The following is a 27275-nucleotide window of genomic DNA, read 5'->3' as shown; positions in this document are numbered from 1 at the left end:
AATCTTTAGGGTTCTCTATATATAGTATCATGTCATCTGCAAATAATTTTTACTTCTTCCTTTCCAATTTGAATGGCTTTTATTTCTTTTTCTAGTCTGATTGCTAATGGCTAGGTCTCACAATACTACATTGAATAAAAGTGGTGAAAATGGACATCTTGTTTTGTTCCTGATCTTAAGGAAAACACTTTTAGCTTTTCTCCATTGAGTACGTTAGTTGTGGGTTCGTCATATATGGACTTTATTATGTTGAGGTATATTCCCTCTATTCCCACTTTGCTGAGAGTTTTTATCATAAGCAGATGCTGGATTTTGTCATAAACTTTTTCTACATCTATTGATATGATCATATGATTTTTATCTTTCAATTTGTTAGTGTAGTGTTTCACATTAATTGATTTATGTATACTGAACCAACCTTGCATCCAGGAATAATTCCCACTTGATAATGATGTATGATCTTTTTAATGTATTGCTGAATTTGGTTTGCTAATATTTTGTTGAGGATTTTTACATCTATGTTTATCAGGAATATTGGCCTATAACTTTCCTTTTTTGTAATGTCTTTGTCTGGTTTTGGAATCAGGGTAATCATGGCCTCATAAAATGAGCTTAGGAGCCTTCCTTCCTCTTAAATTTTTTGGAATAGTTTGAGATGAATAGGTGTTAATGAAGGCAACTTTTGATGAATAATATACCTAGCTCTAATCTAAGTTCCATGCATCACAGAGCCTTCTCTAATACCCAGCCCCAACACACACAGTTGGACAGTTTTAACTACCCAGTACAGCTCCATGCCAGAAGACAGCAAACCCTAGTGGGATATGCACTAAAGCCCTTATCTCCTCCTGGCTCATATCTCAGGGACAGTGTAGACCCTGCTGGTTTTATTCAGCCTTATTTACCCATAAGGCTTCAGTTGACTTTAATACCAATATCTCCCTTCTCTGAGTGTGTGTCATTCTTTTACAACTTCCCTAGGGAAAACTGGAAAGAGCTGATAAAGGAGATCCCTGGCAGAACTTTTTATGGTAAGCTAAGCTGAAAAGAGGCTGAGACATGTAGTCTTTGCAGCTATCAAGGCAGAATATGAAAAAAAAAATTTATTGAAACATTTACATACCCACAACCAAAGGCAGCATGAGTATAGAAAGTAGTTAGCTTTACATCTTTAACCTCATTGAGCTCCCATTTACTGTATCAGTGAGGTTAAGGACATGAAATGATTCCCTATGCCACAAGGCTGTCCTAAGGTCTAAATAAGATGTGTACAAAGAGCCTAAGCACATGAGAGCCTCAATAAACTTGCCTTCTGGACTATGGCAGACACTAGTGGTTGGTTACCCACCAATATTCAATTCCTTTACACCTACTCCCTCCTATCTAGCAGCACACCGAGTTTCTTCTGATGGTTACGAGATGTGCTGAAAGAAAGCCCCTCCCCAGCCCCAGCTCCAGGGGTATTTCTTGGTTACTCTTAGCCCATCACAGTAGTCCCATTTCTCTTGCCATGATTTAGATATGGGTGCATGAAGCAATTCTACACCAATGAGATGTGAGGTAAGCCTTCTTTGGTTGGAAGGAAGGTCTTATTTTTCCTGGTTCTTAAAAGGACATGACAAGGAGGTGTTCACTTTCCTACCTGTAGATATTATCTTATCTGGACTGATGCTCAGAATGGCTGCAGCCAAGCTTTGATGAAAACATAAGCTTGAAGACAAAACCAACACAAAAGTAAAGTAGAATAGGCCTTACTATGCCCCTTGACAATGAGCCACTGAATAAGCCAACCTAGGACTTCATGTTCCTAGAGATAATAAATGCCCTTATTGTTTAAGCCTCTTTAAGCCAGGTTTTGTTACTTACAGCAGAGAGCAGCCTCAATGATACATGGGTCTTTTGCCTGAGAGTCTTTGGGAATTCAAGTGCCTGACTTAAAGTCATCAAGTGCTAGCACATAGTTGGGAGTCAACATTAATTTTGTCTAATATCAAACTAAGGATATTCAATAGTCCTCTGTAGAAAGATACGTAAAAAGATGCTGGGGATTCAGTGACTATCAAGATCAGGATAAAAACATTCCTGAATTCCTCCTTTATCATCTAAAATGCATTAAAGTCCACCCATTCGTATATTTAACAATTACTGAGCTCCTATCATATGTAAAGAGCAAAAGAAAAATTGACATGGGAGCCCTTAAAGTGGATCTTGGGCTCATGGGCATACAAGTGAACAGAAAAGTATGAGTGAGTGGTCTGGGGGCGTTATGAGAAATGTCTATCTGGACCACCATTGAGGCAGAAGAAAGGGAGGATGTCAGGGTGGGTGTGCACCAAACACGGTGAGGGGAGGGGCAGCAGCAGCACATAAGGGATCAAAAGGCACTTGAGCAGAAGAGCCAGCCTGGCCTGAGGTGTGCTAGGGAACTGTCCAACACAGTGTGCCCAGAACAGAGCATGCAGTGGCAGTACACAGGACAAGATAAAGCCCCAGTCTAAGAGCAAGGACCAAGGAGAAAGTTGTGAGGGACCAGGTCCTGCAGGAATGTCATTTGGTGGTCTGGCATAGCAGTGAATGGGGTAACTTCCCATGGCCAGAGAGGGCGCTGGGTGAGGGCTGTGGCACCTTGAGCTGGAATAAGTGTCCCAGCAGGAATGGAACTGTGTGGATTGGAAATTAAAGGCAACATGGGGACAGAAAGAGTCCTGGCCTAGGAATTAGAAGTCCTGGTTCCAGCTCTTGTTCTGCCACTGGGACTGTCACCATGGCTCTTTGGGTCTGTTTCCTTCTGTCAAATGACAGGATAGGACAGATGATCTTTACTGGCCTCTCAAACGGCATTATTCTAGGGTTCTCAGTCAGGGACTAAGTACCTGGAAACATGACAGCCTGGAAATATGACAGATCTGTCCAGGGTGGAGGCTCCACCCTGAATGCCAAGTCCAACTGATTGGTTGTGGTTGCCTGGAGTGCTGTGCGGAGGAAAACTGCAAAAGATTCCAAGATCCACAAAAAAGAATAGTTGATCAATTAGTGATGTCTACATGTGCTCAGGATGCCCAAATGGTAAGAGTGAGCAGGGATTTGCCACTCCTAGCTTAACGTATTGTTTCCTATCATGGTTGCAGAAATGTGCCAACTGCTCATAGCAATAAGGACACTGAAGATTAATTTCTCCTGAGGTCCCCTGTGAGAGCAGCAGTGCTAGGGTTCCCATAGTTAGGCTCACCAACCATCCTCACTCAGGCAGATACCCTCGAGTCAGTTTGCCATGCATTCCCAAGAAGCTTCTTTCCCTGCTGCATTTATCATCTCTAAATGTCATATCTTCTGCCTATAATTGACCTCTCTTTTCTTTCAGCCAAGACACAACTAATTACAAAATAGGCTGAGAAAGGTGACCTTCCTTTAAACAATGTGTTCAGCAAACAATCATGATCATTTCTCTACTTTGCTTTTTATTTTCTCTTCTCTACTGGCCTCTTCCTCTCCCAGCCAGGGAGTGGAAGCTCTCAGATGGATGGCCTCAGTGCTTGTAACAGACAGGGGGTCATTTCATACACTAGGGCACTAGGCTGTGGTACAGCTGGCAAGAAGAGAAGGGTAATTATATTGCATCTTGGAGCCGCCGGCAAAGAATTTCTGCATAAAGACCAGATTTGCCGTGTATTATTTATGCTAGCATCAATTTTCCCAGCTGGCTCTATTTACTGAGCAAATTCTCCTTTATCTGTTTATGGGCCATGGTTCAGCACCTCTGGTTACTCTGTACTGTGGAGGGGCCCCACAGGGCACCATACAAATTAAACAAGTGGCTGGATTCACCAGGAGCAGTTTGCATCCTCCCTTCCTGTTAAATTATATCCCTGGGACTGCAGAGAGCTCGCAGTCTCACCTAGTCCTGGTGATGCATGCAGGTGTGTGAAACCAAATCAACAAGAGCAAAAGAAGAAAAACCATTCTTTGGGGCCTCACTGGGGGAAACTGAAAAACAACTTTCTTAGGGGAAATTAGGTGGCTTTGAGGCTCAGGGAATTTCCTTTTTATATTTTTAAGAGCAGGACATAGATGACAAAGAGTTTCGCATTTATGAGGTTACTTCAACCCAGTAACTCAAAAACAGAGCTAAGGGGAAGGGAGCCTCATTTTACAGTTGGAAAAAGAGAGGGGGGGGGAAATGAAAGAAGAAGAAGAGAAGCAAAGGCAAGCTAGAGGCTTCATGGCTCAGTCACTGTGTTAGGATAGAGTGCAGGTATGATGGTGACACACAGGGTTATCCTTCTAGTCATTAGTGTGTCTTTTCAGAGATGCCCCAAGCCAAGGTGAACTCAGCTCCCACTGAAAACATACATAGTAGAAACGAGGGAAGAAAACATGGCATCAGCATGAATTTCTGGGTCCTTCTACCATAGCATCCTCTCTCACCTGTAGCTTTATGTGTTTCCACAGGGAGACAAGCTGAAGAAACTGAGATGTCTCTTTTACCCAGCCTGAGAGCTTCTCCTGCAGTCTCAAGTGCTGGGTGGCACTTGGGGCACTCCTGCTCAGTAGAGTTGGGGGCCTTGATGCCTTTTCCCTTCCCAATCAACAGCACAGTCACATCTGGTCTCCCTGTAACACTGGGCTCTGCTCCGGAGTCCCCCAGGTCCCAATGTCTACTGTTTCCTGGAAACCTGTTGGCTGGAAGAAGACAGGAGGGAAGGGTAAGTTTTTGAGTTAAGCAACCCAAATGGGTAACCTCTTTGGTTACAGGGTCTCAGTATTCAAGAATTCCTCTATAAGACATCTGTGGGCCTGGAGACCACCCTCAAGGGCCCAGATTACTGGCTATCTCCCGGAGTGGCTCACCAGACGGGGAGATTTGGTCAGACACACTGTGCGCTGACTGCCTGGTGCTCCTGCTTCTTCACCAATGGCCAGTACAATCCGGGTGCTGGGCACAAAACTCCAGGAGCGGCCCAGGGCAGGTTTGAACTTCCCACTGTCCCTGTCTCGTGTCATGTGGTTGGTCACCTGTGACAGAGATAATTGAAGACTTACAGATCCATAATAGTAGTATAGAGGACAACCATTCCCACTGCTTCATTTTACAGACGGAAACACTGAGGCCTAGCATGGAGAAAACACCTTCCCCAAAGCTCCATAACTTATCCATGATGGGTCTGGAACTAGAACCCTGGGCTCCTGACTTGGGCACAGCTCTTTCCACTAAACCACAATGCCTCAGGCATGACTCTAACAAAGGTAATGTCACATGTCTGGGAATAAGCAGTGATGTTTGCACTTTCCTGAAGGGAAGCCAGTGGTGGGTTTTAGCTTATTACCACCGCAACCCAGCAGATAGGCATCCTGAGACCATGTTCACCCAGCCCTTTGTGTCAGGGGGTTCATCTGTGTGTGTGGGAGCTGGGGGGAGTTTGGAAAGGGGGTCCTAATCTAGTTAGTCAGCTCTACTCTGCCCAGGCTAGTCACAGGTAAGCAACCTGAGCCTTGCAGCATCCTCTTGATGAAGTTCTCCCCACCTACCTCCGGTCCTCCCAGGGCGGGGGCTGTGGCTTGTTCATCACTGAATCCCCACTGCCTAAGCCAGGGCCTGGCACATAGCAGGTGATTACATACATCCCAAAGTCAGGAGAAGGAGGCCTTAGGACCCAGTATAAGAATAAAAGCACAGGAAAACAGATCCTCTTACACTGCCAGTGGGTGCACAAATTAATATAGCTTTTCTAGAATTTGGCAATGTCATATCTAGACACTTAAACATACATGTATCCTTGACTCAGTAGTTATATTTTTAGGCGTTTGATAAAACAATATGAGATATGCAAGAGACTTAGGTATAAGGCTGTTCACTATAGTTTTATTTAAGATAGAGGAAAACCAGTAATGACCTAAAGGCCCCAAATCAGGAAACAAGATCATTATAGTATACCAGGGGTCGGCAAACTAGTATTGCCCCCAGGCAAACTCTAACCCTCTAACTTTTTTTTACTCATTTCTTTACTTCTTAAATTTAAGGAAGTTAGACATTTATACAACCCATGAAGTGATCCCCCTGATTACTCTAGCACCCATCTGGCACTACACACAACCATTACAATAATATTGACTATATATATCTTATACTATACTCCAAATCAAAATTTGTTCTTGACAACCAGATTTTCTTGCCATACAGCCATGCCCATTTGTTTAGATATTCTCTATGGCTACGCTCATGCTATATAGGAAGAGTTGAGTAGTTGCAACATAGACCATGTGATTGTAAAGCCTCAAATAGTATCAGGCCCTTTACAGAAAAAGTTTGCCAACCTCTGTAACATAGATATTTAACAAGATAATATGTTAACTACTAAAAATGGCATTCTTAAAGAATCTATTTAAAGATTGGGGAAATGGAATGAGATGCTAAGCTATTTTTTTTTTAAACAAGGTTACAGTTTAATTGGAAAGTTGGTTAAAAGTTTACGTAGATGTGCAGAGAAAACAATTTTACGGACATATGTAAAAATATGATTTCTGTAGATGTAGAGATTGATTACAGATTTGACTCTTATATTTAACTATTTTTTATCCTTTTATGAAAAATGTGCAGATTTTTAAGGAATTACTTCAGAAATAGAAAAAGATACTTTAAAAGCAAAAAGATCCATTTCTATGAAGTTCTAGAAAAGGTAAAACTGTTGGGACAGAAACCAGGTCAGTGGTTGTCTGGGGCTAGGAGAACATTCTGGGATGATAGAAACACTCTATGTCTTGACTGAGGTGGGATAACAAAACAAGATACAACAGTATCCATTAGTCAAACTTCAAATGAGGAGAAAGTTACTCTATATGAATTTACTTCAATAAACATGACTTAAAGTAAAAAGAAAAACAATGCTGTCTCTGATCCCTTGGCTATTTATGGTCCAATCCCCTTATGGTCCAGTCCTCTAGATGACCCTGGGAAGTTCAGCTGTGACCTTTTCCTAAAGGGCCACTTCAGGGGTTCAGAAGTTGCTATTTAAGGGAAATAGAGAGCTGCAACTAGAAATCATGATCTCCTCACTTGGTGAAGCCCAGGGATCAGAGGTACGACAAGCACGACTGGCCAAGCCCACTCCTCACCAGCACTGCCACGCCAAGGTCCTGGGCCAGGGTCTTTAACTCTTGGGCCAGCTGCATCATCAAGGCCAAGCCTGGAGGAGGAGAAGCAGAGGGGAGGGCATCAGGGTTCAGGGACTGGGCTGGCTGAAGACTGGACTCCAGTGCTGGAAGATCACATCTCTGACCCTGGACTGTGTCATAACACTCACCTTCCCTCTGCTGACCTCCCAGAAGTGGGGAGACCACAGCGGTGACCGAGTCCACAACTACCACCTTCACAGTCCCTGAAGACAGGTTCACCTGCGGGGTTGGGGTGAAGCAGGTGCTATTAACCAGATGGCCTCTAGGGGGCTCCCATTACAGGACCAAGCTTGCTCCTCTCAGAAACTGATAAGAACCTCTCCTGACAACCGCGCAGGCATCACTCAAACTCAGCAGTCTTTTTTCCCCACCCCCATTTGTATAAATAACAGATTTTATGAAGATTTGGGTGGATAGAGAGGGTTTAAATCACAGGACATCACAGATAACCTAAAATAATTAAATTTGAGAAATCCCAGTTCAGAGACCTGTGGCCCTGGTCAGGAATTTTCTTAGTGGCCATCTTTCTCCTTAGGGCTAGCCCCCCATCATCTTGTCAGGCCCCTCTTTTCCTTCTTCTGCTTACTTCCCAAATCCCTAACTTCCTTGGAATTAAGCCTTCTCTTTACTTCACTGTCTCCTAGATCATGCCTCCGCAGCCACATCTCCTATATCTAAAATGGTTCCGATTGTAGACTATATAGACAGCCATCTGTTAAAACCATTTTTGTCTATACACAAGCATTAGCATCCTCCTAGTTTCTTGGACCTGCAGTGTCTTTGCTGCTTCCTTTCTCTTCTCCTTTACTCCTTATATCCAAGTCATTTGCTGATTCTGTTTCCACAACTTCTTTTTTCACTTCACATCGGCCAAGTCTTGGATATTCAGCATTACCTGCTCTGTCTTTACATGTTTTCCTTCATCTTCCACTTACTGACTTTTGGCCAGTCATTGGCCTGTCTAAGAGAGGATGGCAGGAAAGAGAGAAGCTAAAACTGCCATCGACTTAGTCCTTCCTTACTCTCTGGGAGAAGAAGTTAAAACTCTCTGGCTAAAATGAGATAACAAGCCTTTCCTGGCTCGTAACTATGGAGCTATCAGGTCATCTGAGGCAGACATACCCTAAAGTCGCCTCCACAGTCCCCACCTTTAGGTTTTCAAGCCCTTGTATGATCCTTTCCCCTTGACTATAGGTAAGTCCTGTGACTTGCTTCAGACTATAAAATATCAAAAGTGTTGTAGTGTCACTCTTGATTAGGCTAAGTTATACGGCAAAAGTAAGGAGACATCACTCCAGTGATTATGTTATGTTATATAAAACTGCATGTTGCATTTTTCTCTCATTCTTGTGCCATCTTGAAGAAGCCAGTGGCCATGCTATGAACTGCATATGGACAGGGCCACAAGGTAGGAACAGTGGGCAGCCTCTAGGAGTTGAAGGTGGCCTCTGGCCAACTGCCAGCAAGAAACTTAAGCCACTAGAAAATGACTTTTGCTGACGACCTGAGTGAACTTGTAAGCAGTTTCTTCCCCAGTTGAACCTCTAGATGAGAACACAGCCCAGCTGCTACGCAGCTGCCTACTGAGAACCTAAGCTGAGGACCCAGCTAAGCTGTGCCCAGACTCCTGACCCATATAAGTTGTGAGGTAATAAATATGTGTTGGTTTAAGTCACTAAGTTTGTGGTATCTTGTTATGCAATAATAGAATATATGCCATCTTATGATCCTACAGTAAAAAACATAGTCTTTGAACTGGGAGTGAAGAGATTGGGTTATGAGCTTAGTTCTTATCCTAAATATGTAGTGACTTTGGGCGACTTCACTCAACTTCGCTGGCCCTCATCTCTAGAAACAAGAGGGTTACATTAGATCAAGACTGCGTGACTTCATGTCTCAACACACAGGTGGGTCATAACCAGCTAAGACTCCTATGGCAAGTAGTTCAATTCTTTTATGTTCTGAAGTTTGTAAAAATGATATATAATCCTGGCTACATCCATAGGAACATGACATGCTTTGGGGTGAGAGAAAACTTTTAAGACAAATTAAAATATTCTACAGTGTCTTCCAAATCGAACAGTCTATAAATCAGTATACCAAATCCTGTCTAAGTACTAGCAGGTGTAGGAAGGTACCAACCCAAATGCCATTCCAAACCCTCCTGACATCAGGGAAGTTGGACTCAACCCTTGGTCTAAGATACACACATATAACTCAGTTTTGACCAACTAGATGTAAAGGGAAGTGGGCAGTCTACAAGTAGGTTTTGGAGAAAGATTTCCTTCCCTGATAAAAGAGAAGAGGTACACAAAAGAGGCATCTACTTTCATTGCCCTGACTATGGATGTAGATGTATAAAATCCTGAGGCTTTTATCTATAGCAGCCACTTTGCAATCATGAGGGAGAAAAGCAAGAGAATCAGACACACCAATCTAGAGCCCTGATATTGTGACCCTGCCAACTTCCAGACTCTTGTGAGATAATTAAATGTCCTCAAGTTTCAAATGTCTGTCAGAAAGACTCATTACTTGCAACTGAAAACTGATCTAGTGGGGGAATGCAGAGATGCATACGACATGATCCCCACACTCAAGGATCTTACTGTTTAGTGGGGGAGATGAGCATCTAAACAATGAGGCACTCAGGAATGAATTAAGCACTTAAGAATCCCATCCTAGGAATCCCATCCTGGGAATGGAAAGCACAGCTGGAGTCACCAGATTGCATATCTGCATTTCCAAACATTGTCTTTGGCAGGACACCTGCCCACATACAGATAGCACCTGGTGAGCTAGATAAACCAGAAAAGGGGCAGAACAGCAGGCTCACCTGCTGGGTCACAGTGCCTCGGAGGTCCTGCAGCACATCCAACATCCGGAAGATGTCAAAGGCATGTACCACGTGGATCCTCTGGAGAGCTCCTGCCTAAAAGGGCGGAAAAGAGAAGGAGGGGCTTTGGATAAGAGGGAGCAGACGGTTGAGCAAGATGAAGAGGGATTTTAAGCCTGAGCAGGAAAAGGCACCTAGGTAAAAGAACTCAGGTCCAGGATGGCAAATGAGTTTTGTCTAATGGACCAGTTCTCACAGTAGTGGCTGCCTGGGTGTTGAGCTACAAAGCCAAATCAGAGCTCAGTAGGCAAGAGTAACAGGACTAATTAGTGGAGTCTGTCATGGGCAAAAAAATGGGAAAGATACCGGGTGTCTGCCAGCCTTGAATTAGGGTATGCAAGAAATAGGTTTCCTAGAAGGATAGTATGGGTAGCATCTCAGCTTGGATGATGTCATAAGAGGGGAGGCTTGAAGAATACAGTAAGTAGTAATAGGATAGCAAGTTTCAAAGCCAAAAATGACTATTCATCTAAATGACCCAAATTCTTGCCATTTGTAAGGGGTAATGGAGTCTTCTTTTGTGTCAGGGCCTCAAAGAAATCCAACTCTCCTGCTGTCCTTTACCTGTTCCTCCTCATCTGGGGTTCTGGCCTGAAGTAGCTGGAGGATGCGGGAGGCTGTCAGCCCTCCATTAGAATCAATGTATAGGACATTTTGCTGTAGGCCATGAGCTACATTTGCAGCCACACAGAGACATACCTGAAGAGAGACAAGGTGCTGGGTGAACTTGACTCCTCAAAAAGGGCCCAGAATGGGTACTCCCCATCAAACCTAGTCCAGATCTCAGTGACATGAATGGGCCAAGTTCATGCCTCTTTCCTCACCACCCATCTTCTCTCTTCTGAGCTCTGAATCACAAGCCACTGGCAGAGGCTCCCTCAGGGATCCAGGACTGTATACCCGCCTCCCCCAGCCTCCCAGCTGCTGGCTGCATGTGTACCTACCTGAGTTTTGCCGCTACCTGGGCCTCCTGCAATTTCAGTCACTTCTCCAGTATAGAGACCAGCATCAAGCAGTTTGTCCAGGCTGATGGCAGAAAAGTGGGGAATAGAATTAATACAGGAACTGGAGAGTACAGAAGGGAGTAGGAGCCAAGAAGAAAAGCAAGACTTCCTTCCAAGTGTGATTTCTGTCCAGAGACCTTATGAACGTCTCTGATCAGGAGGCTTTTCTTGGTGGAGTTTCTTTTGGGGAAAGAGAGCACAGCCAAGTGTTCCTCCATGGCCCCTCCTCAACCTTTCACTCTCAGCTTAAAGAGCATCTCTCCTCAGAGGTCTCTGCCACCCCATCAAAAGGTCTTCCTTTCATTCTCCATCTCAGCCCCTTGTGGGTTTCCTTGATAGCATTTTCCATACTTTATCTTTTTTTTTTTTTTTTTTTACTTTGAAATAATTATAGATTCATAGGAAGTTGCAAAAAATGTACAGGGAGGTCCCATATGCCCTTCACCTAGTTTTCCCTAATTGTAGCATCTTGCACAATAAGATGAATGGTACAATATCACGCATTGACATTGGTACAGTTCAGAGAGCTTATTCAGATTTCCAGTGTTACATCCATGTATATCTGTGTGTATAGTTCTATGCCATTTTATCACACATGTAGGTTTAAGTAACCACCACCATCAAGATACAGAACATCTCTATCGCTACATGGCTCTCTCGTGTTACCCTTTTTATAGCCACACCCCCTATCCCCACCTCTAGTCCCTAGCCCCTGGCAACCACTAAACTGTTCTCCATTATGTTATTTCAAGAATGTTATATATATAAAATCATATAGTATGTAACCTTTGTGATTAGCTTTTTTCATTCATCATTGTTCCCTTGCAATCCATCCAAGTTGATGTGTATATTGATAGTTTGTTCTTTGTTATTGCTGGATAGTATTCCATGGTATGGATCTACCAAGTTTGTTTAACCATTCACCCACTGAAGGACATTTTAGCTGTTTCTAGTTTGGGGCAATTATGAATAAAGCTGCTATGAACATTTATATACAGGTTTTTGTGTAAACCTGAGTTTTTATTTCTCTGAAATAAATGCCCAAGAATACAACTGCTGGGTTATATGGTAAGCATATATTACTTTTATAAGACATTACTAAGCTATATTTTCCAGAGTGGCTATGCCATTTTGCTTTCCAACTAGCAATGTATGAGTAATCCAGTTTCTCCACAATCTTACCAGCATTTAGTGTTATTATTTTTCCTTGTTTTTAGCCATTCTGGGAGCTATGTAGTAATATCTCATTGTTTCTTTTTTTTTAATTTTTCAGTTACAATTGGAATACAATATTATATTAATTTTAGGTGTTACAACATATCATTGTGGTTTTAATTTGCGTTTTCCTAACGACTAATAAGATTAACCATACTTTTATGTGATTATTTGTCACTTGTATGTCTTTGGTGAAATGTCTGTTCGTGTCTTGCCCATTTTCTAATTGGATTGTTTGTTTCACTGTTGACATTTAAGAATTCTTTATATATTCTAGATACAAGTCCTTTGTTGAATATGTGGCTTTAAAATATTTTCCCCACTTAATAGCTTGTCTTTCATCCTCTTTTGTAAAGTTTTAAATTTTGATTAGTTTATAATTAAGATTTTTTTTTCATTAAAAAATTATCAATTTTTTTATAGATCACACTTTTGGTGTCAAGTCTAAGAATTCTTTGCCTAGCCTTAGTTCCCAAAGATTTTCTCCTGTTTTGTTCTAAAAGTTTGATAAGTTTTAAGTTTTACATTTAAGTCCACACTCCATTTTCAATTTTTGTATAAGGCAGGAGGTTTAGGTTTATTACTTATGATGTTCAATAGCTCCAGCATCATTTGTTCAAAAAGCTATACTGCTTTTCCACTGAAGCATTTTCGCATCTTTGTCAAAAACCAGTTGGACGTATCTGGGGTCTTTTTCTGGGTTCTCTATTCCACTCCATTGATCTGTGTGTCTATCTCTGCCAATATCGCATTTGTCTTGATGACTACAGCTATATAGTAAGCCTTAACATTTGGTAGTGATTCTTCCAACTTTATTTTTCTTTTTCAAAATCGTTTTAGCTATTCTAGGCCATTTGCTTTTCCATAAAATTATTAGAATAAACCTATTTCTACAAATAACTTTGCTGGGATTTTGGTAGGAACTGCATTAAAACTATAGATCGATTTGGGAAGAACTGACATCTTTGCAACGTTGAATCTCCCAATACACAAACACAGTATGTCTGTCCATTTATCTGGGTGCTCTTTGATTTCTTTCATCAACAATTTTTAATTTTCAGCATCTAGATCCTATACTTACTTTATGAGATTTAGACCTAATTATTTTACTTTCTTCGAAGCAATTGTAAGTGGCGTTGTGTTTTTAACTTCCATTTCCACATGTTCATTTTGAGTATATAGAAATTCAATTGATTTTTATGTGTTGCTCTTGTATCCTGCAACTTTGCCAAATTCACTCATTTGTTCTAGGAGTTTGTAATTATTTTCTATGTGTTTGTTTTTGTCTGTCTTCCTCATTTGGCCCAGAGCACCCTGGGGCAAGGACTGGGCTTTGCTCACTCTTATATCCCCAACACTGGCACAGTGCCTAAAACATAGGAGACACACAATAAATGTTCCCAGAGAAATGAGCGATAGAATAGTACTATTTAGTTCCTATTATTGTCAGCCTTCTGGCTGTGGAAGCCTTGGGATAAATTCAAGACACGGCCAATTCCCAATTCAGGTTCTGTGCTTGAACCACCATGAAACAGGTCATGACCCACTTCCATGCCCTGCCCATCCTACCGGCTGAAGCATCTTCTCCTCCTACACCACAGCCTACACCAATGCCTGTGTATCCTGACCACACACATCCCTTATCTAACCCTGCAATTACCTTCACAGGTGCCAGTCCTCTGAAATTGTTCTTTAAGACCTTCCATGAAAAAAAAAAAGACCTCCCATGACCCCCCTGTATTGCCAAGTAGCACCTTAGTAAGCACCCCATCTATTTCAATTCCAGGGACCCTGTGATAATTACCATGGGTTCCTGCCAGTCAAAATGCTCTGGTTACCACTGCAGCCTCATGGCTTCTTGAGACAAATGTGTTCATCCTGTCTCTGTTTAATAAGCACCTGTTTAAGAAGGCATCCAGCCTCTGCCGCTCCCGGATCCCATTCCTCCCACTGAGATCAGAGAACCCGCAGTTTCATTACAGCAGTGCTTCTCCCAGTGTGGTCTCCAAAACAGCAGCAGCAGCATCCCCCGGGAACTGGTTAGAAGTACAAACGCTCAGGCCCCACCCCACACCGACTGAACCAGAAACTCTGGGGTAGAGACCACATTCAAGTTCCAACAAAGTCTCCAGGTAATTTAGATGCATGCTCAATTTTGAAAAACCATTAGGCTAGGCTAGTGATTCTCAATCCTGCCTGCCTATTACAATCGCCAAAGGAGTTTGAAAAGAGGCTGGTATCAGTGATTCTGAAACTTGCCTATATCCTGGAGTCATCTAGGAGCATCAAGATACACTGATGCCTAGGTCCTGCCCCAGAGAGCGTGATTTAATTATCTGCAGAGGTCTGGCTTTGGCATGTTTAAAGAATGAATTACCAGAGAAAAGTTGGAAATTTCCAAATTGGTGGCTGGTTGAATAATTAATTATGGGTAAATTGTGATCTATACATATTATATGTTATATGGCTATTAAAATGTCTTAAAGATTTTTTAAAGACATTGGGGAAATGTTAAGACATTGGAGAGAACATTAAGCAAAAAGGGATAACACTGTGTACATTATCTAACACGAATCGTATAAGGTAAATATATATGAACACAAAAAGGCTAAAATTATTGACTGAAGTGGTTTTTATTTTTTATGTCTGTGTGTTACAGATCGTCTATCATGAATATGTATCACTTTTATAATCAGAAAAACACTAAATGTTATTTAAACATTTTTTATGATGCTCTAACATTCAGATCTGCAATAAAAATTTATCTTTTAAAAAATTAGACTTCCAGGTGATTCTAATGTGCAGACAAGTTTGGGAACCATTGACCTAAAGCAGATAAGTCAGAACTTCTGAAGGTGAGACCCAGGTATAACGATTTCTTAAGTTTCTCAAATGATCTAATGTGTGGCCTGGGCTAAACCACAGATCTTGACTCTCCAGTCAAGAATCAAGCATTGTTGGCTGTGAGGATCACTCTGCATAAGGAATTTCCAAAGCTACCTCCCAGCTGACTTTTCATCTGTTTTGTTCCATGTCTCCTACCACCTAGAGGACCTCCCTACCAATCACCTCTAACTCGGCGCATTGACGTGGAGAGAGACCCCTGCCCGCCTTGTGGAGCAGAACACCTGTGTTTTACCATTTATTTTGGATACAAGTGACTTCCAGAATTTATCCTCCACTTTTCCCTCTGAACTGGCTTTTGGTCATTTTTTTCAGCCATTCATTCAAACATTATCTGAATGCCTCACATTTCCTGAAGGCCTTATTTTAAAATGAGGGAGATACAGAGACAAACAAGACATTTCCCTGGCCTTCAAGGAACCACCCATTTCCCCCAATTAATACGGCTTCTTCCAAGGTCCACTACATGCCCTATTGTCCTCATGAAGATCCACACTGCACATTAGCACTGAAGGCTCTAAATCAAAGAAACCTGTTTAACTTGGATTAACGGAGTATTTCCTAAATTTTTGACTAAAAAACTCCCCTCCCCCTTACTCTTTAAAAGTCACATTCACTAACTGTCTGTCCACAGACCACTGTGAGGAAGAAGAAGCCTAGGCAGTCATCTTTGATTCTTCATGCCTGTATCCTCCCTGGCAGTAAGGCTTATCACATCTCCTCTCCAACACGTCTCCTGCTGTCACCTGCTGTAGATCGGACACCCACACCCGACCACTACCATACCTCTCCTTGGCCTCTCTCCTGCTAGCCTCCCTAGTCCCATCCACCCTGCACACCTCTACCACACTGCCTGTAGCTTTGCTTTCATAATACAGCCTCCCGCCTTGAAGGAGACAACAGGGCAGATGAGTTAGAATATGGTTCTTAGACTTAGGAGTGTAACAGATGTGACTTCAAGTGCCTGGTCTGCCATTTACTAGCTGCACGATCTTGAGCAAGCCATTTAACATGAGTTCCAGTTTCCTCATCTAAAGAATTATGATTTTAATCGCAATGTGCTCATTGGTGGTTGTGAAGAACAAATGAAATAATGCACCTGAAGAGTAAGCATGACACCTGCTTCGTGGTAAGGACTCAGAGAAAGTCCACCCATTCCTCAATGCCCAAGGCCTGCCTCCTTCTCAGAGCTTTCCTGAACCACTCTGACTTTCCTGGCGTGATCCACTGCAGCTGCAATCCTGCCAGTTTACCACCTGACTGTTCCCTAAATGCTTCCTCTGAGTATGTTGGTTTTATAAGCTCCCTAAGCCCAAAGGCCAGGTCTGCTTCCTGTTAATCACCCCCTTCTTAATGCCACCTCCACATGTGTACACCTCTCTATCGTATTCATCTGCTCTTCTCTCTACCCACTGGAACCCATATTCCTTAAGTGCAAGAGCCTTGCCTCACTTGTATACCTATCATGCGAATCTTATCTGGCACCCAGTAGGCACTCAGCCAGTGCTTGCCATCAACAGACTTAGACACCCAACCAGGGGGAGCAAGCACCATGCTGTGTGAACCTTGCCAAGAGAACATGTCATGGAAACAGCAAGGGCCAAAGACCTTTGTGGTGGCAGAGTTCTCCATCAAGTTCCACACAAACAGGCCAGGAAAGAGGCCGACTTCTTTGGCTAGAAATGGGCTGTTGTCTTCCAACTCTCTCCCTTTCCAAACGCAGCAGAATATAGCTACTCCTTTATGGAAGCTCTCTTGCCCCTCCAGCTGCAGAGTATGGGACATGGACCAAGTCCTGGGTCAAATACCGCAGGGCTTAAGCCCCACCCTCTGCCCCTCACTCCTCTTGGGTTAAACTCATGGGTTAGTAATCACTTACAGGGTTCACTGAAGAGATTATATAACCAACAGTAAATGGCTGGCACATAGTAGGCATTCCACAAATGTTAGTCCTGCCATGTTTCTTGCCCTATCCTTAAGTTAAATAGAAGGTGGGGCTAAAGAAGTGTTGCTCTGACCTGCTAAATAATAATGAAATACTGACATCTTACAGGACAGTGGTTCTCAATCAGGGGCAATTTTATCTCCCTGGGGCCAAATATTTGGCAATGTCTGGAGACATTTTTGATTGTCACAACTTGGGCGGGGGGAGGTGCTACTTATTGGCATCTAGCTGATACAGGCGATGGATGCTGTCAAACATCCTATAGCGTACAGGACACTCCTTATCATCACGAAAAATTTGCCTTTCCCAAAACATTAAAAGTCTGAAGTGGAGAAACCCTGTTATAAGGTAAGAGAACTCAGAAGTCCTGACTATTGGTCCATGCTGCCCTCACCACTGCTTAAAAACCCTGCTCTCTCTAGAGCATCAAGTTTCAAAAGCTAAGCCAGAGGCAGCTACATCCTCAGGCCTCTCACCTTTTCCCCCAACTACACATACAAACCTTCCAATGCCGGTAGACAGGATGGCAGTGGAGGTTTTCAGTTCCTCGTAGAGATCAGCGCCATTGAAGGGGAAGGCTGAGAACTGGGCCAGCAGCACCCGCCTCAGAGCAACCAGGGCCTGCGGAAGAGGCAGGGGCAATTCAGGATGATGCCAGGGGCATTTCAACCCCAAAGAGACCAGAGTATTCAGCAATGAGCAATGACCAGCCAAGGGAGGTGGCATCTCAGGGTCTCATACATACCCCTTATCAATCTCTGGGAACCCTTCACTCCTTTGGCTCAGGGATGGACATTTAGAGACACCCAGGTTTGCAGCATGGAGATCGTCAGCTCACCTTATAAGACAAGCCACATTTCAGGGCTACCTCCTCCAGGTCTGCAGAAACCAGGTCCACTACTGAAAACAAAACACATATGGTTGATTGGCAGGAAGGGCGGGGCCTCCCACACGGCTTTTCCTCATCAGTAAAATAGGGTGACAATTCCACTTTGGAGCAGGCCATCTCAGGAGGCCTACAGGAATAGAGCCACAGGACCTGGCGTGGTGCTGGGCACACAGTAGGGGTTTTGCCCTTCCCGGGGTGTGGGGGCCCACTCCCACCTTCCAGAGCCTCTCCAGAAGAGTGGGGACCGAGGAGAAAGCAGATGTCCCCCTCCTGGGTATGCCAGGGCGATGGGGCCGGCCTCTGCGCTGTGCCCCGCTGTGAGGCGCGCACGCACAGTCACCTGTCTTGATCCCACGGCTCCTCAGAAGCTGGACCATGTCCTCGGTGAGGCCTGGGCACAGTCCGGCCCTGAGCACGCCCATGTTCCCTGAGGGCCCGGGACCCTCTCCAGACGCCTCTCAGCGCCCTTTCTGGAGGAAGTACGGGGGCGGAAGGAGGCGGCGGTGCGGCGGGTGAAGACCCCGCCGGGTGAAGACCCCGCCGGGTGAAGACCCCGACAGGTGAAGCCCCCGCCAGGTGAAGACCCAGCCGGGTGTCGGGTGCCCAGGGCCCGCCCGCCGGGAACGCACCACCGCTTCCGGCTTCCAGGCTCCGGGATCGGGTCGACAGCGCCACCTGCTGGCCTCGCGCTATGGACGCGCGGCCTCCCCGCGACCTTCCGTTCTAAATGCTGGGTCAGGAAACCTACATGTTAGGCCAAGACAGTAAAGAGGGATCAAATCAATCAAATAGTATGATATTACTATTTGCCATGGGTGCTAAGAGCAGTAGAGGACACCTGCTTCTCTGTATTTTCCTTTTTTTTTTTTAATGAATAACAAAAACCCTGACTACATAGAACACAAAAAATAGAATTTGGTATTTTTAAATGTCCTGACTTTGCCTCATCCTGGAAGAAACAAAACAACCTTACAAGGTTATCTCCTCATAATCCAGTAAGGCAGGTGCTATTTTTACCCCTATTTTACAGGTCAGGAAACCCAGGAAGGTGAAGTCTTGTGCCAAAGATTACATACAGAGCCCGTGAAGGCAGAAGCTGAACTTAGAGCAGACAAACCCACATCTAAATGCAAAGCCAGTGCTGTTTTAACAGCTCTCTTCCCATCCTAGAAGCAGTGTGTATGTTTTACTACTGCAGAGTGGTTTCCTTGAGAACAGAAATAATGTCTGGCCCACCCTTGCATCCCTCTTCATTATCACTCAATATATGAAGATACTTGGGGTGAGGGTATGGCACATTTAGAATTTTAGCAGTATAAGCTGGGTATGTGTGAACTATGAACCCCATGACCTTATGGGCTTTCCCTATGCCTACTTGACTGGACATAGTGGGGCTTTGCTGCCTAGAATTTCTAGATATAGAGCCTCAGCATTCTACAAAGTCTCCCACTCCCAGAGACCCATTCCAGTGCTGCCTACCCTCCATACCAGGTGCCTTTCATCCACCATCCTTCTCCTCCTTCCCAGGGCAGTTCTAAAGGGCACAGGTGGTAAGCGTTTGGGGATCTTCAGAGAAGGGCAGGGCTGCTGTAACCACAGAGCGTTGGCACTGGAAGGGTGATGGAGTCTGTTCCTTGGCTTTATCCCACTCCAGACCCTGGTCTTGGGCGGCAGCAGCCTCAGATCAAGGGGGAGGCTGGCCCCTAATTGTTACACTCTGCAATGATTATGAAGTCAGCTCATTGTACTTCCATCCCACCCAAACTAAGGGTGGGTCTGCTGCCCCCAGTTTCTCTCCGCTTCCTGTCAGCTTGGATGTCCTGCATGGTGACAGCTGTGGTCCTGAACAAACTAAATGGCATCAGAGATGCTCTATAAAGTGGGAGATGGGGAGGAGGCCATGCTGAAAAAGGAAACCTTCAACATTTTGAATGTGCTTGATCAAAATTCGAAGCCCTTTCCAAACCCCAAGTCTATGAACAGGACGGTCGCTACCAAAGGACTCCCACTTTCCTCAAAAGGCAGTTTGGTTAACTTCTTGGAGGAAGATACCATCAATCTACCGTAAGACACAAGTCTGGCCCTTTCCTCCTTTCTAAGGCTGGAGCTGGGGGAGGGTTGGGGAGTGGGGTGGGAGGGCTTGAAAGTGAGCTTCTGGACTTGTCACAACCCTAGGCCCTGGACTCCCCAGGGAAGAGCATAATGTGCAGATTTGCAGCATGGATTCCCGACCCCAAAATCAGATTCGGAGGTATGCTAAGATTCCCTCCCAGGAGGCCTCAGGGATGTGTGTGTGTGGTGTGTGTGTGTGTGTGTGTGTGTGTGTGTGTGTTTGGGAGGGGTGTCAGGCAGGAACTGAGAATAAACATACACCATAGTTTGTGCTTTGACAGGATACTGAGGAACCAGAAGGAGCTTAGTATAGCTTGGGAGGGGTGCAGTTAAGGGAGACTTATTGGAGGAAGTTATTTGTGAGCTGAATCTCCTAGGAAAGGAAGGGAGTGAGCCAGTGAAGGAGTGGTGGTGCCAGTTAGTGTGGGTTGAGGAAATTATCTGCAGGGCACTTTCATGGGTGTGTGACCTGTGCAGTCACACACAACTCCACACTTAGAAGGGCCCTGTTGTTAACTTTAATTCTCTACTGTCGTTTTCTTGAAATTCTCAATAATTTTTGAAGAAAGGAACCCACAAGCTATGCAGCTGGTCCTGATTATATGAAAGGGATATGGTGTCCATTCCATAAGGCAGGGGTCCCTAACCCCTGGGCTAGGGACAGGTACTGGTCTGTGGCCTCTTATGAACTGGGCCACACAGCAGGAAGTGAGAAGTGGTCCAGTCAGCAAAGCTTCACCTGTATTTGCAGCCGCTCCCCAGCGCTAGCATCACCGCCTCAGCTCCACTTCAGATCATCAGGCATTAGCTTCTCATAGGAGCACTGGTCCCTGGTGCCAAAAAGATTGGGAGCCACTGCCCTAAGAGACCTATAAGTAAGCCAGTAAGGCTTAAGTGATGAATACTTGTAGGAAACTTCATGGTATAATGGGAAAGTCTAGGGCTATGAGCCCAAGATCAAACCCAAGTTGTACCACTTAGAAATATATGCTGTAGACAAGTTCATTAAGATCAGGGAGCTTCAGTCCCTCATTTGAAAATAGGAGCTAACACCTATCCAGCAGAGACTATGTCCAGTATATAGCCCAATATCTAGCTGCCTTCCATGCCCATTCAGCACTGGTGTTTTGAATAAGTAAATATAAAACAGAGATTCATTAGGATAATCTGAAGTATAAATGGCATCAATACTCAGACATTTCAGCCCACAAATGATCTCGGTGAGGGAATCCTCTAATTCCAAATGTCCGCCAAGGGCTAGCATGGGAGGTTTGGGTTGATCAGGGTTTCTTAAGAGGAGATCAATGGGGCTGGAGCTCAGGGAGAAAAATTTGGCCCGTCAACCAACCATGAAGCTAGAGGCTGGCCTGGAGTAAGAGATCCAGGAGTTGGTTGTTGGACTTGGCCAGAGCAGCTGAGGGAGGTGGGGTAGGAAGCAAAGGAGAGGACCCACAAAGCGCCAGGGGCACATGGCAGCCACATAGCATGGGGTAGGAAATCTTGGTTTCAGTTCCAACTCTGCCATCAACTTACCATGTGACCTTGACTGCTCTCTCTAGACAAATGCTCTTCAAACCGTAGGTTGGGACCTATTAATGGATCAGGAACTCATTCTAGTTGGTGGAGATCAGTATTATAAAAAGGAAATAAAACAGAATAAAAAATTCCAGAGCACATCACACATAGTATAAGTACTGGTTTGTGCAATGTGTTTTAGTTTTATATGTGTGTATGAGTATACTAGGTTGCCATGTAATACAGGTTTCTTACTTTGGATCAAGATTTTAAAAAAGACTTGAAAGCCAAATTTTTTGAGTTCTGTAGTTCAACAGTAAAAAAAATTAAGCAGCGGGGAAACATGTACAAGTTGTTTTTTTGGTAGTAGCAAAAAATTGGTAACAATATACAACAGTTAAAATGACTGAACCAGAGCTACATGTATAATACAGATGAATCTAAAGAACACAATATTGAACGAAAAAGCAAGCTGCCAATAGATACGATACCATTTATTTATGTAAAGTTAAGAAATATGCAAAATGGACCTTGCATAGAGATAACATACATATAATAAACTTGTAAAGGCATGGGGAATAATAAACACAAAATTTAAAATTTGCTGGTTACCTCTGAGAGGGAGGATGAGGACTGAGGTGGGGAAAGGAAGTGTCTAGGGTCCTGTACTGATCAGGCTTGAGTTCTGAAGCTGAATGATGGCTAAATAAAAGCTTAATATATTAGTCTTAATATCCTTGAATATGTCTAAAATAGTTCATAATTTTAAAAAATTAGAATGGAAGAAAAAAGTTTCAATCATTCACCCCAATATATGTATATCAGTTTTACATGCTATATATTAATATTGTTAAATGTTATAAATTCTAAGTAAATAAATCAGTAATTACATTAACTATTAACAATAGTAAATACATATTAGTAAAGCTTAATTTATTATTTTTCTTTTAGATACTTTTGGATATTTTTTCATACCCAAGTAGATCAGTGTGGTCATTCCCTGGGGCACTTGCACCCCACTTGGAGGGAGGACTTAAAGTTTTAGTAGTGTTTCTCAAATTGTGGTGTTCAGAACACCTGCATCAGAATTGTCTGAGGATCCTATTAACTTTAGCAGCTTCCCCAGTGCCATCCCACCTGGGGGCTGGAGACCAGGAATATGCACTTTTCCCTAATGAGTGCCCTGGTGAGTTTGATGCACTGCTGCACAACAGTAAGGATGTTCTGAGCTGTTCAGAAGCAGCTGGGGACCCTTGCAAGTCAAGCCTGGCCTCCGGGAGCTTCTAGGCTGCATGGGCTGGGGTGGCCTCCTTCATCTGGCTCATCTGTCCTCCTCTCACTCCAGGAGGCCAATGCCAGGGGATGATTCTGAATGCAGCTCAGATGACACCAGCATCTCCCCCATCTCATCCACCTTGTTGAATCCCATCAAACTGGCAGTGACTCAGCCCAACAGCAGCTTCTTTGCAGGGATGCTGGAAGGCGAGCTGAACAAACTCAGCACCTCCTCGGTGGCCAAGAATACGGGAAAGGGGGACATGGCCCTCTGCCCCCACCAATCTAAGTCCAAAGTCGCTCCTGGGGGCCTGCTTGACCTTGACAACCCTGAGCTGGACACGGACACCTCCTCGACACGCTCAGAGTCCTCCGTGGTCATGGACGTACCAGAGGCGCCCTTCATCTGTGAGCATACGGTCAGCGATTCCACGGCTGTGGTGCGTTCGCCTCCTTGTACTCTTGGTAAAGGCTTACTGGCCATCCCCAGTGTGCCAGGCACTGAGCTGAGCTCTGTAGGGAATGTGAAGATACCTACCACCTACATCTTGAGCTCAAGTTCATGGGTTAGGAGAGAGGGTATGCCTGTGAAGAACTCCAGTGCAACCTAGAAAGGGCTCAGTGCTGTAGGAAGAGTTCAGATGCCACCAGGAGTTCAGAGGGAGTATAACATTACTTCCAGGTAGAGGAATTGGTGGCTCTTGGTAACATTTGAGCTGGGATACGGAGGTAGGATTTAAACATCTGGAGATAGGGGAAAGTCATTCCATGGAGGGGCTGACACTAGCAAAGGCTCATAGGTGGGAGAGTTGAAGAGAAACCAGGTCCTAATCCAGGACATCCCACACTTTCATGTGCCTGCAGATCTGACCATCTTGTTAAAAATGAGATTCCTGGGCCTTATCTCTTACAGGTTCCGATTCAGAGGTATGGGGCGTGGCCCGAAACTTTGTACTGCTAACAAATTCCCAAGTGGTGCTGATGGCCCACAGACCTCACATAGATTATCACTGACCTAGAGTAACAGAAGGGGAATAGAGACGAATAGAAAGTTAGTCCGGGGTCATTTTCTGCTGGTCCTCCAATGTTGGGCTACTTTATAGATTTTTCTGTAAGCAATAGGGAACAGCTTTTTGCAGTGTTTTATGTGTGATGATGGATGCAATTTGAACTGTATTTAAAGAATATAAATCTGGAAGCCCCATTGTTGGATGGCCTAGAGCAGTGTTTCTCAAAGTGTGGTTCCCAGCATCAGCATCAGCATCAGCATCATATGGCAACTTGTTAAAAATTTAAATTCTTGTCCCCTACCCCCACTCCCATAACTTAGGCATACTGAATCAGAAACTGACTGGGCAGGGGCTAGCAATCGGTGTTTTAACAAGTTCTTTAGGGTGTTTTGATGCACACCAACTCTTGAGAACTGGCCTAGACAGAGGAGAAACTGGAAATGAGAGACAGGCAGAAGACAGCAGGCCAGGAATCCTCAGTGTTAATAAAACTCCCTCAGATCCTTAGCCAAGCTTGGCAACCACTGTTGTAGTACAGTGTATGGGCTCTGGAGCTATTAGTTTGAACCCTGGTTCTGTCACTCGATTGCTGTGTGCCTGTGGGTCAGCCAGTTACCCTCTCTGAACATTTAACCCCATCCGCAATGAGCGAGGTGGACAAGATGGTCTCTAAGGTCCCTCTCAACTGACAATAGTCTAAGAAAATATGGAATAAGGGTACACTCTGAAGTGGGTGGGATTGCACAGGGAGAGTAGCATATGCAGCGGGCACGGGACTCCACATCCAGTTGAGTGCCTTACACCTCCCATCAGACCTGCCTCTGTTCCAACAGGGACAGGGGATGGAGGTGGGGTGGGGTGAGGGGAGGCCAGACCAGGCCAGGTCTGAGGAAGCCTTGGGGGCTTTCTTCCCCTAGATTTCCTGGACCTATGCCTTGGGCAAGCAGCAAGTCAGTTTCTACCAGGTCTTGTTGCAGGAGGCGACCAAGAAAAATAACGAGCCTCCCAATGCAAAGACTCGCCCGTGGATCTTCAACAAGATCTTGGGCACCACCGTCAAGCTGATGGAGCTGAAGCCTAACACAAGTTACTGCCTCACCGTCCGTGCTGCCAACGCAGCCGGGGTGGGGAAGTGGTCCAAGCCCTACAAAGTGAGCCCTGGGAGAAGGGGGCCTGAGGGGTCAGGGAGAGACGTCTGCACCAGGGGCTTTGGAGGTTGGGGATACCCCTATACCCCCAGGACTCATCTCCTTGCTTGCTTTCCTTCCACCTGGACAAATATACATCAATTCCGAGCTGTTCTCTTTTGGGAGGTTTAAGGATTAAGTCACTCCAGCGCCCACTGGAAATGCAAACTAACATATTCATTAGCATCACTATGATATTCATCTTTCAACTTGGTGCCAATGATCGTGAGTGAGTGGGTCAGGAAGTCAAAGGCATTGAAATAGGGGAGGCTGAAGAGGGACAAGGGAGCAGCCTGTGGGGGGTAGTGGAGTGTACAGGGGTACAGGATGGGGGAGAGGCCCAAGTACATAGCTCTACAGATGGAAACATCACAGGTCTGAATCATGCCTCTTTGCACCTGTTTCTAGTGTTGATGGGTTAGTTGGTAAGGCTAGCTAAGATCCCATTTAGCAAATGAGGGGTGGAGGAGAACAAAGAGGTCAGGTCTGGGAAGGAAATCTGAGGGGTCTTCTTGTGTTATTTCAGTTTGCAACTGTGGCCACTGACCTGAACAGCTTCCCCGAGAACAACCCCATCCAGATCACTGTGCAGCGCAAGGAACCCCAGAGGAAAACAGTGACCATCGGGCTGGAGGAGATGCGGAGGCTGGAAGATCTGGAAAACTTATTTCCCTATTAGGGGGGAGGGCCCCAGGAAGCCCCTTACTGACCTTCAGCTTTGGCCCAGGGCCCTCAGGAACCAGAACCATGAAATGAACCACTTGTACCATGCCAGGGAACCACTCACCATCCTGCTAGCCCAGGACCTGGCAGTAGTGGTACCGGAAACTCCACCACTGGGTTGGGGCACCTAGACAGGTGCTCCACTCACCTAGACACCGTAGGCCTGGCCAGGTCAGCCACTGCCCATAGCTGCTAGGCAACCCCCTCTCCAGGTCCCGGTCCCTCATTAAAGAACTGCAGGTCACCCAGAACCCCTAGATTCTGCTTCATACTGTGGACAGCTGAGCCACCGACATCCACCTTCTTCACTTCTTGGCTTCTGCCAGGACCAAGAGTCCAGGTGGGTGGGTAGGTGGGGGTGGAAAACAAGGGGGTTGAGCAGTAGGATGCCATTATCCCATTGAGATAATAGGATAATGGCATCCCATTGCTCAACCCCCCTTGTTTGAGCTCTGCAAACATCGTCCCTTTCTCCATGATAGGAAGAAACTGCTACTCAAAGACTAAAACACACTTACCAGGAAAAATGCTGGAAAGAGGTAGGGGCAGCCCACACACTGTGAACATGATTTGAACTCTGGAAGGACATGGTGTGAAGTACACAAACTCTGGGGCAGGGTCTGATTTAATTAATTCTGGCTCTTCTTGGATGTGAGGGCATGGGCAAACCATTTAAGCTTTTTGGGCTGTTTCCTCATCAAAAACATGAGGACATGAGACCAGTCCAGGCATGGCTGCAGGGTTACTGTGACAGTCATGGGAGAGCACACCCCACAGAAAAAGTGCCTGCAGATAGGCCCTTGGCAACTGGTGCCTCCCTTTGCCCCTCTCGCAGCCTTACCGCAGCTGAGAACCACAGCCAGCCACGTGCAAAATCGTAGAACAGGTGAGGGTAGGAGATGGGGGGAAGGAACATGAGGTTAGAGATGCTGTGGCCCTGAGCCACAACAGACTTTATGCAAGGGTGGTATGGAAGTTCAGCCTGAGTCTATCTGCCTTAGCACCTGAATCAAGAGAATGTGGAGGCAGAATGCATGGAAGGCAAGATGTTGGTCAACTGCCTGTGGATGTCCTGGTGGGGATTCACTTCACTGTGAAATCTTCACAGGACAGAGAACCATTCTCCCATATCACACCACACCCACTTCTGCTAGAGCTCTTACCACTGCATGCCCCATTAGAGAGGGAGTCCTCCGGGATAGCCAGCTCCTTCCTGTCTGTACCGTGAGAGCCTAGCATAGTGCTTGGTGCGTGACAGGGCCTCAAGAAGTGTGCTGTGTGTGAGAGGCTGAGGAAAGCACTCCCAGAGCAGCACTGCCAGGCAGAACTCCCTATGATGATGATTGTTGTCTATCTGTGTCATCTAATACAGTAGCCTTGAACTATTGTGACCAAGAACTGCATTTCTAACTGTATGGAATACTACTTGTTAA

The 27275-nt window shown here is 45.0% G+C and overlaps 2 protein-coding genes across 4 annotated transcripts; one reads left to right on the top strand and one right to left on the bottom strand.

Annotated features, from left to right (window-relative positions):
* Window positions 1-1075: 1075 nt before the first annotated feature.
* On the bottom strand, window positions 1076-18640 carry RAD51D (RAD51 paralog D). Of its 3 annotated transcripts, none has more exons than XM_039885966.1 (10): window positions 18361-18639; window positions 17970-18028; window positions 17634-17752; window positions 11008-11089; window positions 10628-10762; window positions 10004-10099; window positions 7299-7389; window positions 7111-7181; window positions 4849-5013; window positions 1076-4680 (listed from the first exon to the last, which is right to left on the bottom strand). In XM_039885966.1, exons 1-10 carry the CDS (start codon window positions 18440-18442, stop codon window positions 4597-4599), a joined length of 984 nt encoding a protein of 327 aa, XP_039741900.1. In that variant the 5' UTR covers window positions 18443-18639; the 3' UTR covers window positions 1076-4596. The 3 variants fall into 3 exon arrangements, with proteins under 3 accessions (XP_039741900.1, XP_039741899.1, XP_039741901.1); XM_039885965.1 differs by having other exon boundaries at window positions 17970-18031; window positions 18361-18637; XM_039885967.1 differs by lacking the exon at window positions 10628-10762 and having other exon boundaries at window positions 17970-18031; window positions 18361-18640.
* A 1235-nt stretch (window positions 18641-19875) lies between these two features.
* On the top strand, window positions 19876-26110 carry FNDC8 (fibronectin type III domain containing 8). The gene is made up of 4 exons (XM_039885963.1): window positions 19876-20084; window positions 22993-23362; window positions 24850-25083; window positions 25646-26110. The coding sequence occupies exons 1-4, from the start codon at window positions 19876-19878 to the stop codon at window positions 25796-25798; spliced, it is 966 nt and encodes a 321-aa protein (XP_039741897.1). The 3' UTR covers window positions 25799-26110.
* The last annotated feature ends 1165 nt before the right edge of the window (window positions 26111-27275 follow it).

The sequence above is a fragment of the Pteropus medius genome, unplaced genomic scaffold (assembly GCF_902729225.1).
Source record: "Pteropus medius unplaced genomic scaffold, Ma_sr-lr_union100, whole genome shotgun sequence".
NCBI lineage: Eukaryota > Metazoa > Chordata > Mammalia > Chiroptera > Pteropodidae > Pteropus > Pteropus medius.
Note: the sequence above shows the minus strand (reverse complement) of the source record. Positions and strands in the feature narration are given on the sequence as shown.